At 53.0% G+C, this 17,201-nt stretch overlaps 1 protein-coding gene across 1 annotated transcript in view; it reads left to right on the top strand.

Annotated features, from left to right (window-relative positions):
* Positions 1-16,942, top strand: part of LOC311164310 (uncharacterized protein) — a gene marked incomplete at both ends in the record, with an annotated part of 52,717 nt that extends 35,775 nt beyond the window's left edge. Inside the window, 3 exons of the mRNA XM_084223718.1 lie at positions 14,555-14,584; positions 16,302-16,761; positions 16,860-16,942. Of these exons, the coding sequence (XP_084079844.1) occupies positions 14,555-14,584; positions 16,302-16,761; positions 16,860-16,942 (573 nt within the window). The remainder of the gene's footprint in view (positions 1-14,554; positions 14,585-16,301; positions 16,762-16,859) is intronic.
* Between the last annotated feature and the right edge of the window lie 259 nt (positions 16,943-17,201).

The raw sequence follows: 17,201 nt of genomic DNA, 5'->3' as shown, positions 1-17,201 counted from the left end.
CTCAATCTTTCAGAGAAAGATAATTTTTTTGCTCCCCTTATCAGAAGGAATGAATTCTTCCTGCCTTACTCAGCCTTAAAGTCAGGATTGAGAGGAAGGAGTTGACACTGACCAGACTGAATCCTTTGTTGGAATGGAATTTCTGCATCATGTATGAGATGTATGAATATGCAACAGTCTATTGTTTTTAAGGGTTAATCCCCTGTTAATGTGTGTCCTTTTTTGGGCTTATTTTGCCCAGAAAGAGGTCCCTGGACTGCCTGTAACTCTTTTTCCTTACTGTCTTGTATTGTGCTAAAACCTAATAGTCCAAATATTTATTACTCTAATTATATTACTATTTTTATAACCATTTTATTATTATTAAACATTTTAAAGTTTCAAAACAAGCGATTGGCATTTTTCACACCAGCCAATATATTTTATTATCCTCTTTACAGGCTGTTAATGGGAGTGATCAATACATTTGGGATTCATGTTTGTGTGAACATGTGTCCTTTTTTGGGCTTAATTTGCCCAGAGAGAGGTACCCGGCCTCTTCATGACTATTTGTTTTTATTGTCTCGTATTGTCCTAATCCCAATTGTCCAAATTTTTATTACTTTAATTATATTACTATTTTCATAACCATTTTATTATTATTAAGCTTTTAAAATTCTAAAAACAAGCGATTGGCATTTTTCACAGAAATTATGAGAGTGTGATCAACGGCCCCATGGAGGCTCATGTCTCTGCCCTGGTCAAGGAACTCAAAGAGGAGATGAGGGAGGAGGTGAGGAAGATCAGTGCAGCACCCGTGCGAGTCACAGCCCCCAAAGTCAGAGCCCAACGTCCCCCAGCTGGACAGAGAGGGTGCACCCCACGGGCTGACCTGTGGCTCTGTCTGTGTGACCATGGGGCAGACATGGGAGGGTGGGATGGGAAACCCACTTGTGTTGGGAAGGATGAAAGTCTGACAAGAAAGTCTCACAGGTGTGTGTGCTGGGCAGGAAGACGTGTCCTGGTTGTCCTGCGATTTCACGAGGGGTCACCAGACCTCCCCCATGTTCAGCCTCAGCTGTGAACTCGGCCGGATCCCTTAAGGTCCTGTTTCTTCAGCCTCGGCTGCACCAAACGTCGGGGTCCAGCAGACCCTGTGCCTCCAGCCTAGGCTGCAGCACACGTCAGTGTTCACCGGATGACGTTATGAAGTCAGGGATGGAATGAAAGACTCCAGTCCTCAGGTGGATCAGGAGGCAAAAAGCGTCTGATGAAAATAGCAGGTCTTGTTATAATGTGACTGACTAAGGTGAGACCTGATTGGTCTCAAAGTAAAAAGCCTCTCACAGTATTGGTGAACTATGAATAGCACACTCTGGAGAACCATACCCATAAACAACAGTTACAGAAAGAGAGATAATAATTGTTTGAATTATTTTCTATAAGTTTTCCACAGTTTCCCAGGAAATCCTGGGAGAGCTCTGTCTCTCTCTGTTCAGAGGATATGTGATTATCACAGGTGTCAGGGTGCTTATCCAAGTCAGCCTTCCCTTATCTCTGAATGCTAAATAAAAAAGGTTAACAGGCCTATCAGCAACACCAGCCGCTGTATGATATCATTAGCATTCAGAATGGATCTGAACCCTTCAAAAACTGGTGGGGCAGACCCAAAGAGCTGGGTGAAGGGTTGGGAGAAAATTTCCCCTGGTGTCATTTCCTCACAGTGGGTGCCATTATTAAAGTGACCCCAAAACCATACAGATAGGGTGTGATAGCTCTGAATCCATGTGCCTGCCTTCCAGAGGAAATTAAAAATCCATTAATCGCTCACCTTATTAACCTGTAAAGCAAACTGGATAACAGCCACAGTAGCCTGTCACAGATATATTTTATGACAAATTATTTCGTTAGGATCTTTTTCTCCTGAGCAGCTGAGAGATCTCAGAAACCAAATGTAAACAATGATTATCTGCTGCTCTGGAATGCAACAGGTGCATCTTTGATTGGTCTCATGTGGTTGTTTTTAATTAATGGCCAATCAAAGTCCAGCTGTCTCGGACTCTCTGGTCAGTCACAAGAGTTTATTATCATTCCATTCCTTTCCTTTCAAGTCTTCTGAGAAAATCCATTCTTCTATTCTTTTTGTATAGTTTTAATATAATATATATCATAAAATAATAAATCAATCTTCTGAAACATGGAGCCAAGATTCTCAGCTCTTCCCTCATCCTGGGACCCTTGTCATCACCATCACAGTCCAGGACGGTGAGATGTACCAGGAGTTTGAGATGTATGAGAAGTTTCGTGGGAGGTGAAACTGTGGGGACAGGCAGGCAAGGCAGCAGGGTGTGGCTGCAGCATGGAGAAAATGGAGAGCAGTAATGAAGAAAACAGTGAGGACAGGACAGCGGCAGCCCAGCTCCAAGCAGGGCAGGGAGAGGCGAAGTTCAGGATTCCCGGGGCGCATGAAGTTCAAGAGTCCTGGTCCACATGAGGTTCAGGATTCCCAGAGCACACGAGGTTCAGGATTCCCAGAGCACACAAACAGATCAATTACTGGGGCACACAAAATTCAGTATTCTCAGGGCACACAAAGTGCAGGATTCCCGGGGCACATGAAGTTTAGGGTTACCGGGGCACACGAAATTCAGGGTTCCCAGGGCACATGAAATTCAGGGTTCCCAGGGCACACAAAGTTCAGGAGTCCTGGGACCACAGGGAATTCAGGATTCCCGGAGCACATCAAGTGCAGGATTCCCAGGACACAAAAAGTGCCGGATTCCCGGGGCACATGAAGTTAAGGAGTCCCGGGGCACAGGGAATTCAGAGTTCCTAGGACACACGAGGTGCAGAATTCCTGGGACACACTTAAAAACAGGTTAGAAACTGTTATAAAATAGTTGATAGATCGTTAAGCATGTACTGTCAGCTTGGTTATGCTATTGTAAAAGGGGTTAAAAGGGTAGTTATAATAAATACGGCACTCAACGTACCCTAACACACCTCAGTAAAGTGCACCACCGCCAAGGGAAACGAGTCAGCCTGGACAGAACTGTCATTGGCCAACCAAATGCCTTAAACCTTCATGCAAATGAAGGATCCAAAAAGAAACCAATCCAATGGGACAAAAAACAGGATCAAAAGGGGCTTCTGACCCACTGAATCTGTGCTGCTCCATCTGGGACATCGCTGCTGAAGCAGCCCCAGCCTCAGCGCTGTAGCATCCTTGACGGGAACGCTCCTGCTCGGCCCATGGGCCCCCTTGCTTCAGACCTTTCTTTTTCTTATAATAAATGTTGACATCACTTTAGTCCGGGAGCCTGTTCTAGTTTTTATCAGTTATAGTTAAAAAGTTCAAGTTTTGTTCAGCTAACAATTGACAGTCAAAATAACATCTCAGTTTCCGGTACTGTTTCATAGAGCGCTCCCTCACAACCCTAATTGGGACCAAATTGAGGGAAGGCAGTCGGTACAGAATCACAGAATCACAGAATTTTTAGGTTGGAAGAGACCTTTAAGATCATCGAGTCCAACCCATGTTCTAACACCTCAACTAGATCATGGCACCAAGCGCCACATCCAGTCTTTTTTTAAACACATCCAGAGATGGTGAATCCACCACCTCCCTGGGGGTCATGGCAGAATGGCTCCAGGAGAAGGGAAAACCAGAGGTGGGAGGCAAGACTGGCGAGGGAACTCCCTCCAGAAAAACTCTCAGAGCACTGGGAAAACCCCTGTGGTTCAGAGGTGAGGAGGCCAGCCCGTACCAGACTGCCACTGGTAGCAATGCTGCCACTCACTCACTGCAAAGGAAGAGGAGGAAACACTTGTGAGAAGTGTTACTGTCCCTTGTGGAGAGGAGATACAGTGAGTGCATTAATCAGAGTACACACAAACGTGAATCCCAAATGTACCGATCACTCCCAGTTAACAGCCTGTAAAGAGGATAATAAAATATATTGGCTGGTGTGAAAAACACTAATCACTTGTTTTTAAAATTTTAACAGTTTAATAGAAATAAAAGGGTTATAAAAACAGTAATATAATTAGAGTAATAAAAATTTGGACAATTAGGTTTTAGGACAATAGGAGGCAATAAGAACGAAGAGTTATGGACAGTCCAGGGATCTCTTTCTGGGCAAAATAAGCCCAAAAAAGGACACACATTAACAGAGGATTAACTGCTAAAAACAACAGCCTCTTGCATATTCATACACCTCATACATGATGCATAAATTCCATTCAAACACAGGATTCTGTCTGGGCAGTGTCAGCTTCTTCCTCTCAATCCTGACTGCATCTTCACAGCTGAGTTAGGTGGGAAGAAGGGCATTTCTTCTGATAATGGAGCAATACTTTTTCTCTGAAAGATTTGTGTGTCCTGTGGCTGCTATCTGGTGTGAGTACCTCATTCCTTCCTTTAAAAAAATATCCCACATACATCGTTTCTATTTTAGCATTATGTTTTAACCTAAAAACATATTTTTTATATATACACACTAATTATATCTATACATTGTAAATATATATATATATATATGTAGTAATATATACACTATATTTACACACTAATTAAGAAAATTAATGCAGCATCACTTCCTAACATAACACATAATATTCATTTTGATATTTGTGAAAAGCCAATCATAAAACGTGCGTTTTTCACAGCTGGTTTAAACTATTGCAAACCCCAGCCAGAAGATGTCAGGAGAGTGCCCTAGGAAAGAAAGATGCGCATGGTTTGAAAAAGAAAGTGAAACCAACTTAGAGGATACATTCAAAGAGAAAGAAGTGCAACTGAAAATGCAAAGGGATACAGTGGGACAAATATGTGGAAAGAATCTTTTTATCAATATGGTGGAAAAGATTACGAAAGAATTTAATTTGACTGATTGCTGGGGGTGCAGGGGACAGACTTCAGTGAAATTTGGCATTGGGATGGTAACAGTTTAGGTCCCCTAGACATTTTAAAATGGATTACATCAAGAAAAAGCAGGGTAGTACCCAAAAGAAGGGGAGTGGAAGCTTAAATCAACAATCATAGGGGAAGAGTGTTGATCAAGAAAAGGGAAAATGTATCCTATAGAAGTAGGTGAAACGCCATGTAAAAGATATCTGGTAGCAAATGACACACACACACCAGGGGGATCCCAGAAACTCCCCATTCACATTGGTCAATAGAAAAAACTGAAGGTTAATGTGTGTAAAGTGGAAAAGAAAAAATGTTTGAATGCTCAGGAGATTATATCTGACCGATTCTGAGCAATAGAAAACCTATCCAAATATTGGAAATATTCAACGAATAGATATTCTAATTCCTGGGATTGTTTTGGTTTGAAAAGGAAGTGAGTTTTTTGAGAGTTTGGTGGTTTAACTGATAAGTGTTGAGATTGGAATATTGGCATTTGGTGTGGCTGCTGAGGATATAGAGACTTTTCTGAGAACTCAGGGGTTAAAAGCAGAGACTCTCAGGAGGAAGCTGTTTTAGTTGTGGTCTGGGAAAGAAGTCAGATCTCTTGGGTTCAGCTGCGGGCTGAGCGGGGGAGGGGAAGCCATGCGGCCGGGTGAGGCAGGTTAGAACTTTGGACAGAGAAGGGAAGTGAAGGTTTTTGCAAGACTGAAGGGTAGAAGAACCCTGAGAAGCAGAGGCAGCTCTTCCCCTCCCCCAGGAGAGAGAGCCTGTGCTTGTGGTTTTGTCTGTTTGTGCTGTTTTGAAATTTGATATCCTGTGCTGGCAGCAGGGCTGGCTGAGGAGGAGAAGGGGGGAATGCAGCGAGGGTGCAGCGAGAAGGAGCTGGGCAGGGCAGTGTCAGAGTTCTAGACAGGCCGAGCCTGAGATTTTCACTCTCTTCTTAGATGATAGAAACTTCACAAATGCTGATTATTCTGAAGTGGAATGACAAGACAGATAGAGATGAAATAAAAAGAAATAGGCTAGTGTGATGAAAGTTTGTGCAAGTGAAAGATGTTTGGAGAGTTGAGAAGAATCCTAGGTGGGAGGAGGCGATTGAGTGGCCTTTGGCTGGACTCTTTTCTTGTATAGCCATGGACAGAACCATTTTTTCTGTGACACAGAGAGCGCATTTAGGGGGAGGCAATGACTTGGAGCCAAGAGAGTGCAGTGATGTGATGTGAAGGAGTGGCGTGAACAGAGATGAGGAGTGAAGAGAGTAGTGGTTGCCTTTGACACCTTCAGAGAAGAAGAAGATCTCTGTTCTTGAGACCCCTCGGCCCCAGGGGGTGAATTTGGAGGGGACAGGTGTCCCAAAAGTGAGAGACTGTTGCTTTTTGTGGAACTGGGCAAAGAATCCTTAAAAGGGGCTCTCTAGAAGCAGCTCTGGTCCATGCACAGTGGTGAGAGCACTGGAGATGGAAGGAAGAGGTCACGATAATAAATGTTCTCTGGGCGGTGCCACGTGGGACATGGGAACACAAGAAGTTTCAATTGTGTTTCCTGAAGAAGCCCATAGCACAAGAAGGTCTCCTCTCTTCTTGATAAACTGAGAATTGATTATCTGAAAAATGGTGATAGACTGAGAGTTAATTATCTGGAGAGTAGTAACTGAATTGAGAATCCAAAGTTTTGTCTAACTGTAATGTTTTAGAAATTTAGTGGAGGGAGAAAGAATGTTTTAAAAAGTTTTCCTTCTGAGTTCTGTGTGGTGTTCCTCTCATATGGTTGTCGGTCAATAAAGTTTTTTTCTTTATTTTTCTTTATTCCTAAGCTAGAGCCTGCTTTCCTCTATTTCTAATCACATCTCACAGTGAACACCAGAGAGAATATATTTTCATCAATCACCAGCATTGCACCATCATCAAACCATGACAGGGATGCACCTAAAAGTCTATTTCAGACCTGTGGTAACACAGCCAATGTGCAGTTACCAGGAGGGTGGAGCGGGAGCTGCACAATTGGAGCAATAAAACCATCCTTTTTCTTACTGCCTAAGGATGCAAAATCAAACTTGGGAGTCCCAGTGTGTGATGATCTGGCCAGAAGAAAAAGGAGTTTATTTTGTGGAACCCAAAATTGGAACAATGACATTTGGACCCCACAAAGGATTATCGATACTGATGGGCCGGCTGCCTGGGCCCTAGATGGATCCTGGGGGTACAGAACCCCAGCATACATGCTCAATTGAATCATCCGTCTACAAGCAGTGCTTGAAATCATGTCCAATCAAACAACTCTGACCACTGATCTCTTAAACCAGCAGCAACAACAAACACCATCAGTAATTTACCAGATCCCATTGGCAGTGGACTAACTCCTCACAGAGGAAGGTGGGATCTGTGGGAAATGTAATCCTTCAGAATGCTGCCTGGAGATCAATGACCACTGTCATGTAATTAGAAACATTCCTCAAAATGTTAAAGAACAAACATTTGTTGGAGCACAAAAATGGACCCCCTTGTTTGGAGACCCTGATTGGTGGGACAACTTGTTCACCTGGAATGGTAAATGGTGGAAGAAATTGGTCTTCTTTGTGGTGAGTGCACTGGCAAGTGTAATATTACTACCATGTGTAATTCCCTGTCTAGTGTGGATAGTGACCAGCATTGCCCACAGCAGCAGCATGCTGCAAGGGAACGTGGAAGGGAGAAATGGTGAAAAAGTAATGTTAATGAAAGAACAGAGGGATGAGAATGCCAGAGATGTGCTTGAACAGTACGAGAAACCGAGAAAAGTAGAAATTGAACTCTAAATGGTTGATGTAGGCTGGAAGCCTGATCAAATATTTGGAGGGGGGGAATTGCCAAAAATCGGTTGAAAACTGTTGTAAAATAGTTGATAGATCGTTAAACATGTACTGTTAGCTTGGTTATTATATTGTTAAAGGGGTTAAAAGGGTGGTTATTAGAAATAGGGTACCCAACGTGCCATAGCACACCTCAGTAAAGTGCACCAACCCCCAAGCGAAACGAGCCAGCCTGGACAGAACTGTCATGGGCCAATCAAACACCTTAAACCTTCATGCAAATGAAGGATCCAAAAAGAAACCAATCCAATGGGACAAAAAACAGGATCAAAAGGGGCTTCTGACCCACTGAATCTGTGCTGCTCCATCTGGGACAGCGGGGACATGATGCAGCCCCAGCGCTGAAGCAGCCTCAGCGCTGTAGCATCCTCGACGGGAGCGCTCCTGCTCGGCCCGAGGGCCCCATTGCTTCAGGCCTTTCTTTTTCTTATAATAAATGTTGAAATCACTTTTAGTCCCGGGTGCCTGCTATCGAAATTAACAACATGAAATTCAGGATTCCTGGGGCACGCGGAATTCAGGATTCCCGGTACACACGAGCAGACTGTGATCGGTCCCTCAGGGCTGAGCTCCAGCGCTGGCAGTGAATTCTCTCTGCAGTGAGTGACAGCCTGGGCCGCCCTCCTCTGATGCCAAGGAGCGAGAGGGAGAGGCTGCACCCAACCCCTTTGTTTTTACCTGCCCCTCATTCTCCCGGTATCTCCCTTTTGAAGAAACTCCCAAAAACCAGAGGAGTTTCCCCTCCCGGCCTTCTCGAGCACTCAGCCCTCAGTGCCTCTTGGCAACCCAATGGGCAAAAATCCACAAGTAAAAAGGAAAGAACAGAGAAAAACCCAACCCCCAACAAGGGCTGGTGGCTGCGGGTTTTGCGCACCCAGTGGGGGGTAGTGCTCAGCAGCTGAGCTGAGCTGGGTGTGGAAACCACAGCCAGGTGTAGAAAACAAAGTTCACTCTTGGAAATTGCTTAAGTTTAATAAGGGTTATAAAAGCATTTTGGCACTCAGCCAAAGAACTCGCTCTTAACTTAACCCATTGTTCTCCAGATCGGGTTCCTCTGCAGGGCTACAAACACATTCCTGAGTTTAGACATTATTCAAACATCCCCGGGAGTTGGAACTCTTGTTTGGTTTTAACCTCTGACTTGTCTGCAGGACATTCTCTACATTCCGTCAATAGATTTGATTTCTTCTCCTGCTTCCATCCTGTTGTTTCACACCCTCTGATAAATTTATAAATTCTTCTCAGGTTTGTGTTGCTGTTATCATCAACTGGAGAGGCCAGTCTGCTGGTGTGAGAAACAAGGGAATTGTTTTATACCTGACTCAGTTACACAAAAGCATTTTAATATTCTCTATTTTAACATCTATAACATTAAAACATGCATAGTCTCTATTTTAACATTTATTATTTATCTATTTACTATTTGTCTATTTTTAATATTTTAAGGCCTATGATATATTGATTTGTTATTCCAGCATTAAATCAGTTACACAGTGCACACATAAACTCACCCAGGGTGGCTGCTGTGGTGACTTGCCACTCCAGCAGCTGGGGAGGGGACAGCTGGAGAGGGGACAGGGGAGGTGTCAGGGACCTGGTGGCATTTGTGGTCTCCTGTGCCCTCGTGGGGCTCCTCCCTGGAGAGCTCTGCTCTCCCCTCTGTCCCTTTGTCACCCCCTCATCCCCTCTGCCACCCCCTGCCACCCCCTGTTGTTCCCCCCTTCCCCAGCCACCCTTAGTCCCCTCCACCCCTCTGTCACCTCCCCCCTTCCTGCCACGCCTTCCTATCCCCTGTGTCACCCCCGTGTCCCCCACGCTGGGAATGTCACACCTCCAGGGGCTCCATGGCTGCTGGTGACACTCTGGGGACACTCTGGGATCCCTCTGGGGACACTCTGGGGACACACTGGGCATACTCCAGATGACAAACACTCCCGGGTGACAGTTGGGGACACACAGGAATGTGGCGCAGCCGGATGGAGGAAGCAGGAAGAGGTGACATCACTGTCCCCCCTGCCCACACTGGCTGTGGGGGCAGGGCAGGGTCCCCCCAGTGTCCCCCCGATGTCCCCATCAGAAACTTGATGTCCCCTGAGTGTCCCCACATGGCCCCAGTGTCCCCCTGATGTCCCCAACAGAAACTCGATGTCCCCTGGGTGTTCCCCCAATGTCCCCCACACAGCCGAAGTGCCCCCCAATGTGTGCTGGGGGCACCAGGGACCCACCGGCATGCTGTCGGGACCTTGGGGACACCCCAGTGTCCTTCCCTAGGGGACACCGGGGCCACCCTGATGTCCCCTGTCCTGTTTTGGGTCACCACGACGCCCCCAATGTCCCCATAGTGTCTCCAACAGGACCCCAGTGTGTCCCCAGTGTTCCCAACAGGATATCAGGGGACACTTGAGCCTTGTTGGGGACATTGGGGTCCCGTTGGGGACACTGGGGGGACATTGGGGGGACCCTGCTCTGGCCCCATGGGAAGGGGGGGTGTGACATCACCTCTTCCTGTTTCCCCTATCCGGCCGCGCCTCCTTCCTGCGAGTCCCCAGCTGCCACTCGTGTGTGTTTGTCACCCGGAGTGTCTCTGGAGTGTCCCCAGAGTGTTCCCAGAGTCTCCCCAAGGCATCCCCGGAGTTGCCCCGGCAGCCATGGAGCCCCTCGAGGTGTGACAATCCTGGATGGTGGGGGGGAGGGGACAAAGGGGACACGGGGGTGACAGAGGGGATGGGGGGTGGTAGGAGGGGACGGGGGGAAGTGAAGGGGGGCAGTGGGGGACTAAGGGGACATGGGGGTAGCAGGAAGGGGCAGGAGGGCATAGGAAGGGAGAGGGTGACAGAGGGGTGGAGAGTGGGGACAAGGAGATGCGGCAGAGAGTAGTAGAGGGAACAAGGGGTGACAAAGGGACAGAGGGGACAGCAGAACTCTCCAGGGAAGGAACAAAGGGGACCCCTTGGGGACAGGGGGCCACCGCAGGGGGCCGTAGGTGCCACCAGGTCCCTGACACCTCCCCTGTCCCCTCCCCACCTGTCCCCTGCCCTGCTGCAGCCGCAGGTCACCGTGGTGGCCATCCTGAGCAAGCTGCTGGCCACCCTGCCCAGGAAGAACGAGACTCCGCTCCTGTCTGCAGTGAGCCTGTACCAGGACACGGTGAAATTCACCAGAAAACTCCGGGACACTCTGCGCCGCACTGATGACAGCTGGCGGGACGACAATGTCACCTCCGATGGTGATGACCATCCCAAGTCCCTGAGCCGGGCCCTGGCCGCCTACGAGAGCACCCCATGGACCGACCAGGACCGTGAGACATGGGCACGCATAGGATGGCAGTGGTCTGTGTCTAGGCTCGTGCACAGCTGGGCCGAGCTGGCCAAGAAAGCCACCGAGCTCTGCAACACCTGCAGGGCGGTGGTCACTGAGGCTGCTGACAGTGCGGCCACCGCCACCGCCCGGGCCTGGGAGCTGCAGGACAAGATTGCCTGTTATGGGACACCTCTGGCACAATGGGTGGAGCTGGGTCAGGTCCTGGATGGGGAGGAGGGGGCTGAGGTGGTGGCCAGGTATGAATCCCAGGTGAGGGAAGATGCCATGGTGGCTGCCAGTGAGGCAAGAAGGGCCACCATGGTGAGACAGAGTCTGGAGGCGGCCCTGGGGCTGCTGGAGCGCTTGGTGGCCGCATGTGACGAAGCCACCGCGTTCCCCCGGGAGTTGAAGCGCCTGCTTGAGGACATTGAAGCCATCCTGGAGGGGACAAAGAAGCAGTCCCTTAATGTCCCTGATGACTTGGTGGCCAAGATGACCAAGGCCAAGCAGCTGTGGGAGGCCAACGCCCGCGTGGCCAAGGATCAGCTGTGGAGAACACTTCCAGACACCATCAAATTCTATTTCGATGATGATGCCGTCAGGCCCAGCCCCTGTGAGGTGGCCGAGCGGTGCCAAAGAGCCATCGAGGACATCCCAAGGCTCCTTCACCCCCTGGAGTGTCCCCGAGGTGTACCCGAGGTGTTCCCAGTGAGCATGGAGCCCCAAGAGGTGCAATGGAGGGGGGGGGATGAGGGGAGGGGCAGGGGGTTGCAAAGGGGAAAGGAGGGAGAGGCAGGAAGGGGGGAGGTGAATCATGGGGGAGGGGGCAGTGGGGGATGGGGTGTACACGGAGGGGATGAGACACGGAGGCTGGCAGGGGTGGCAGAGGGGACAGCAGGGGGCCAGGGAGTGGGAGGGCCTGTGAGGGGAGGGGCAGGGGGTGGCAGAAGGAACGAGGCTGACAAAGGGATGGAGGGGACACAGGGGACCCCTCGGGGCCAGGGGATCACCGCAGGAAGCTGTAAGTGCCACCAGTTCCCTGACACCTCCCCTGTCCCCTCCCCAGCTGTCCCTGGCCGTGCTGCAGGTCCAGGTCACCATGGTGGCCATCTTGGGTGAGCTGCTGGCCACTATGCCCTCTCTGGACGACATCATTCTGCTCAAGTGTGCAGTACGTCTGTACCAGGAGCTGGAAGACTTCACAAGAGATCTCCGGGTCACACTGTACTGCATTGAGGGCAGCTGGTGGCGCCACAATGTCACCTCCGATGATGATGACCCTGTCACCTCCCTGAGCCAGGCCCTGGCTGCCTACAAGAGCACCCCGGGGACCGACCAGAACCGTGTGACAATGGTGGCCAGGAAGTGGCACAGGTCGGTGTATGCGCTAGTGGACAGGTGGGCCAAGCTGGCAGAGAAAGCCACCAAGCTCTCCTGTACCTGCAGCTGGGTGGCCACCGAGGCGGCCGACAGGGTGGCCACTGCCACCGCCCGGGCCAGGGAGCTGCAGGCCGAGGCTGCCCGTGATGGGACAGCTCAGGAAAACATGGTGGAGCTGGGTCAGACCCTGGGCAGGGAGGAGGGGGCCGAGGTGGTGGCCAGGAATGAATCCCGGGTGAGGGAAGAGGCCACGGAAGCTGACACCGAGGCAAGAAGGGCCACCATGGTGAGACAGGAGGTGAAGGCGGCCCTGGGGCTGCTGGAGCGCTTGGTGGCCGCGTGTGAGGAAGCCGCCGTGTTCCCCCGGGAGCTGCAGTGGCGGATCAGGGACGCTGATGCCACCCTGAAGGGGACTAATGAGGCCTCCCCCGATGTCCCTGAGGCCTTGGTGGCCAAGGTGGCTGAGGCCGAGCAGCTGTGGGAGGCCAACGCCCGCCTGTCCAAGGATCACCTGGAGGGGACACTTCAAGACATCATCGAGTTCTATTTCAATGGTGATCCTGCCAGCCCCAGTGCCTGTGAGGTGGCCGAGCGGTGCCAAAGAGCCATGGAGGACATCCCAAGGCTCCTTCGACCCCTGGAGTGTCCCCAGAGCATCCCCAAGGTATCCCCAGTTAGCATGGAGCCCCAAGAGGTGCAACGGGGGAGAAGGGGACAGGGGGGACACTGGAGGGGAGGGGGCAATGGGGAATGGGAGGGACATGGGGGATGGCAGGAGGGGATGGTGGGTGGTAGAGGGGGCAGGAGGGAGTAGTTGGAAGAGGGGACTCTTACAGAGAGGGGGAGGGGACAGTGGGGTATGGAGAGAATATGGTGGGGAGGGGACGTGGGTGGTGGCAGAATGGACAGCAGGGGGTGGCAGGAGCTACGAGTGTGGTGGCAGAGGGTGGCAGAGTGGACAGCAGTGGGAACAGGGGGCATGGCAGAGGGGACTGCAGAGGGGCAGGGGGTGGGAGGGACTATGAGGGGAGGGGGTGTCAGAGGGAACAAGAGGCTGACAAAAGGACGGAAGGGGACAAAGGGGTCCCCTTGTGGGCAGGGGGCCACCTCAGGAGTCCATGAGTGCGACCAAGTCCCTGACACCTCCCCTGTCCCCTCCCCAGCTGTCCCCGGCCCTGCTGCAGTCACAGGTCACCGTGGTGGCCACCCTGGGCGAGCTGCTGGCCACCCTGCCCAGGCGAGATGAGATGATGCTGCCTGCATCCGCAGGGCGCCTCTACTGGGACCTGGCGGACTTCACCAGGGACCTCCGTGTCACCCTGTACTGTGTTGATGACACCTGGTGGCGCCACAATGTCACCTCTGATGATGGGGATCCTGACACCTCCCTGAGCCAGGCCCTGGCAGCCTACAAGAGCCCCCAGTGGAGCAACTGGGAAAATGTGACAATGGAGGCCATCAGGTGGCACGGGTTGGTGGCTGTGCTTGTGGACAGGTGGGCCCGGCTGGCCAGGGCAGCGACCAAACTGCACAATACCTGCAGAGAGGTGGCCGCTGAGGCGGCCGACAGGGCGGGCACTGCCACCGCCCAGGCCAGGGAACTGCAGGACACGGCTGCCATTTATGGGATATCTCAGGAAAACCTGATGGAGCTGGGTCAGGCTGTGGGCAGGGAACAGGGAGCTGAGGTGGTGGACGTGCACAAAGCCCAGGTGAGGAGAGATGCCCGGGTGGCCACCAGCCAGGCAACAACGGCCACCATGGTGAGACAGCGGCTGGAGGTGGCCCAGGGGCTGCTGGAGCGCTTGGTGGCCGCGTGTGACGAAGCCACCGCGTTCCCCCGGGAGCTGCAGCGCCTGCTCAGGGACACCGAGGCCGCCTTGGAAGGGACAAATGAGGCGTCCCCCGATGTCCCCGAGGACTTGGTGGCCAAGGTGGCCTCGGCTGAGCGGCTGTGGGACGCCAATGCCCACCTGGCCAAGGATCATCTGCTGGGGGCAGTTCCAGACATCATCAAGTTCTTGTTCACTGGTGCTCCTTCCAATGCCTGTGAGGTGGCCGAGCGGTGCCAAAGAGCCATTGAGGTCATCCCAAAGCTCCTTCGACCCCTGGAGCATCCCCAAGGTGTCCTCAAGGTGTCGCCAGCGAGCATGGAGCTCCAAGAGGTGCCATGAGGAGAGGGGGACTGAGGCGACACTGGAAGGAGGGGGCAATAATGAAGGATAGAAGGGAAACAAGGGGCGTGGTGGGAGGGGCCAAGAGATCACAAAGGGACTGGACGGAGTGGGAGGAAGGGGGGAGGTGGCAGAGGGGGATGGGGGATACATGGTGAGGAGGGGACATGGGGGGCTGGTGGGCGTGGCAGAGGGGACAGCAGTGGGGTGGCAGGGGGGTGGCAGAGGGGACAGCAGAGGGGTAGGGGGTGGGAGGGGCTACAAGGGGAGGGGCAAGGGGTGGCAGAGGGAATAAGCGTCTGACACAGGGGCAGAGGGGCAAAGGGGACCCTTCGGGGGCTGGGGGCCACTGCAGGAGGCTGTAAGGTCCCCGAGGTCCCTGACACCTCCCCTGTCCCCTCCCCAGCTGTCCCTGGCCATGCTGCAGCCACAGGTCACAGTGGTGGCCATCCTGGGAGAACTGCTGGCCACCCTGCCCAGGCGGGACGAGGAGATGTTGCTGCTGCTCATGCCCCCAGGGTGCCTGCACAGGGGCCTGGATGAATTCACCAATGAGCTCTGGGAAAGCATGGGCTACTATGAGGGCGCCTGGTGGCACTGCGATCTCTCCTGGGATATTTCAGAGCCTCCAACCTCCGTGAGCCGGGCCCTGGCTGCCTACGAGAGCACGCCATGGACAACCTGGTTCCATGTGACAGTGGCGGCCAGAGAGTGGCAGGAGTCGGTGGATGTGCTCAAGAAGAGCTGGGCCCAGCTGGCCAAAAAAGCCACCGAGCTCTGCAATGCCTGCAGGGTGATGGCCTCTGAGGCAGCCTCTGAGGAGGCCACTGCCACCGCCAGAGCGAAGAAGCTGCAGGACAAGGCTGCCCGTGTTGGGACAGCTCAGGAAAACACCGTGGAGATGGGTCAGGCTCAGGGCAGGGAGGAAGGGGCCGAGGTGGTGGCTGGGCATGAAGCCCAGGTGAGGAGAGATGCCAGGGTGGCCACCAGCCAGGCAAGAAGGGCCACCAGGAGGAGACAGCGGGTGGAGGTGGCCCTGGGGCTGCTGAAGCGCTTGGTGGCCGCGTGTGACGAAGCCACCGCGTTCCCCCGGGAGCTGCAGTGCAAGGTTGGGGACATCAAGTCAACCCTGGAGGGGACTAATGAGGCATCTCCCAATGTTCCCGAGGACTTGGTGGCCAAGGTGGCTGAGGCCGAGCGGCTGTGGGAGGCCAACGCCCGCCTGGTCAAGGATCACCTGGAGGGGACACTTCAAGACATCATCAAGATCTATTTTGATGGTGGTTCCAGTAGCCCCAGTGAGGTGCCTGAGCGGTGCCAAAGAGCCACCGAGGTCATCCCAAGGCTCCTTCGACCCTTGAAGCTTCCCCAGAGTGTCTCCAAGGTGTCCCCAGTGAGCGTGGAGCTCCAAGAGGTGCAACAGGGGAAGGGGGGGGGTGGCAGCAGGGCGGGAGGGTTGGGGGAAGAGGGGAATGGGGGGGACACAGAGGGTGGAGGGGGGTGGCAAAGAGGACAGCAGTGGGGGCAGGGGGCAGCAGAAGGAACAGCAGAAGGGCAGGGGGTGGGAGGGGCTACAAGGGGAGCAACAGGGGGTGGCAGAGGGAACAAGAGGTTGACAAAAGGACGGAAGGGACAAAGGGGACCCCTCAGGGGCTGGGGGACACTCCAGGAGGCTGCAAGTGCCACCAGGCCCCGGACACCTCCCCAGCTGTCCCCAGCCCTGCTGCAGCCACAGGTCACTGTGGTGGCCATTCTGGGCGAGCTGCTGGCCACCCTGCCCAGGGTGGAGGAGGAGATGCTGCTCTTCATGTCCCCAGGGTGCCCATACTGGGTCCTGGAGGAATTCACCAATGAGCTCTGGGCCACCATGAAGTGCATTGAGGGCACCTGGTGGTGTCACAATGTCACCTCAGATGAGGATGACCCTCCCACCTCCCTGAGCCAGGCCCTGGCCGCCTACAAGAGCACCCCATGGACCCCCCAGAAGCGGGTGACAATGGCGGCCAGGAAGTGGCAGATTTCGGTGGATGCACTCGAGCACAGCTGGGCCCAGGTGGCCAGGAAGGCCACCAAGCTCCACAACACCTGCAGGACCGTGGCCACTGAGGCGGCTGACATGGCGGCCTTCCAAACCACCTGGGCCAAGGAGCTGCAGGACGAGGCTGCCCGTGATGGGACAGCTCAGGAAAACACAGTGGAGCTGGGTCAGGCCCTGGGCAGGGAGGAGGGGGACGATGTGCTGGACGTGCGTGAAGCCCGGGTGAAGAGAAATGCCAGGGTAGCTGCCAGCAGGGCGAAAAGGGCCACCATGATGACACAGCTTATGGAGGTGGCCCTGGGGCTGCTTGAGCGCTTGGTGGCCACATGTGACAAAGCCACTGCATTCCCACGGGAGATGAGACGCAGGGTCGGGGACATCGAGGCTGCCCTGAAGGGGACAAATGCAGCATCCTCCGATGTCCCCGAGGCCTTGGTGACCAAGGTGGCTGAAACGGAGCGGCTGTGGGAGGCCAACGCCCGCCTGGTCAAGGATCACCTGCTGGGGACACTTGGGGACATCATCGAGTTCTATTTCGATGGTGATCCCGTCAGCCCCTGTGGGGTGTCC

The sequence above is a fragment of the Fringilla coelebs genome (genome assembly GCF_963513975.1).
Source record: "Fringilla coelebs genome assembly, chromosome: 31".
In the NCBI taxonomy this organism is placed as follows: domain Eukaryota; kingdom Metazoa; phylum Chordata; class Aves; order Passeriformes; family Fringillidae; genus Fringilla; species Fringilla coelebs.
This window is presented reverse-complemented; position numbering and strand designations above follow the sequence as displayed.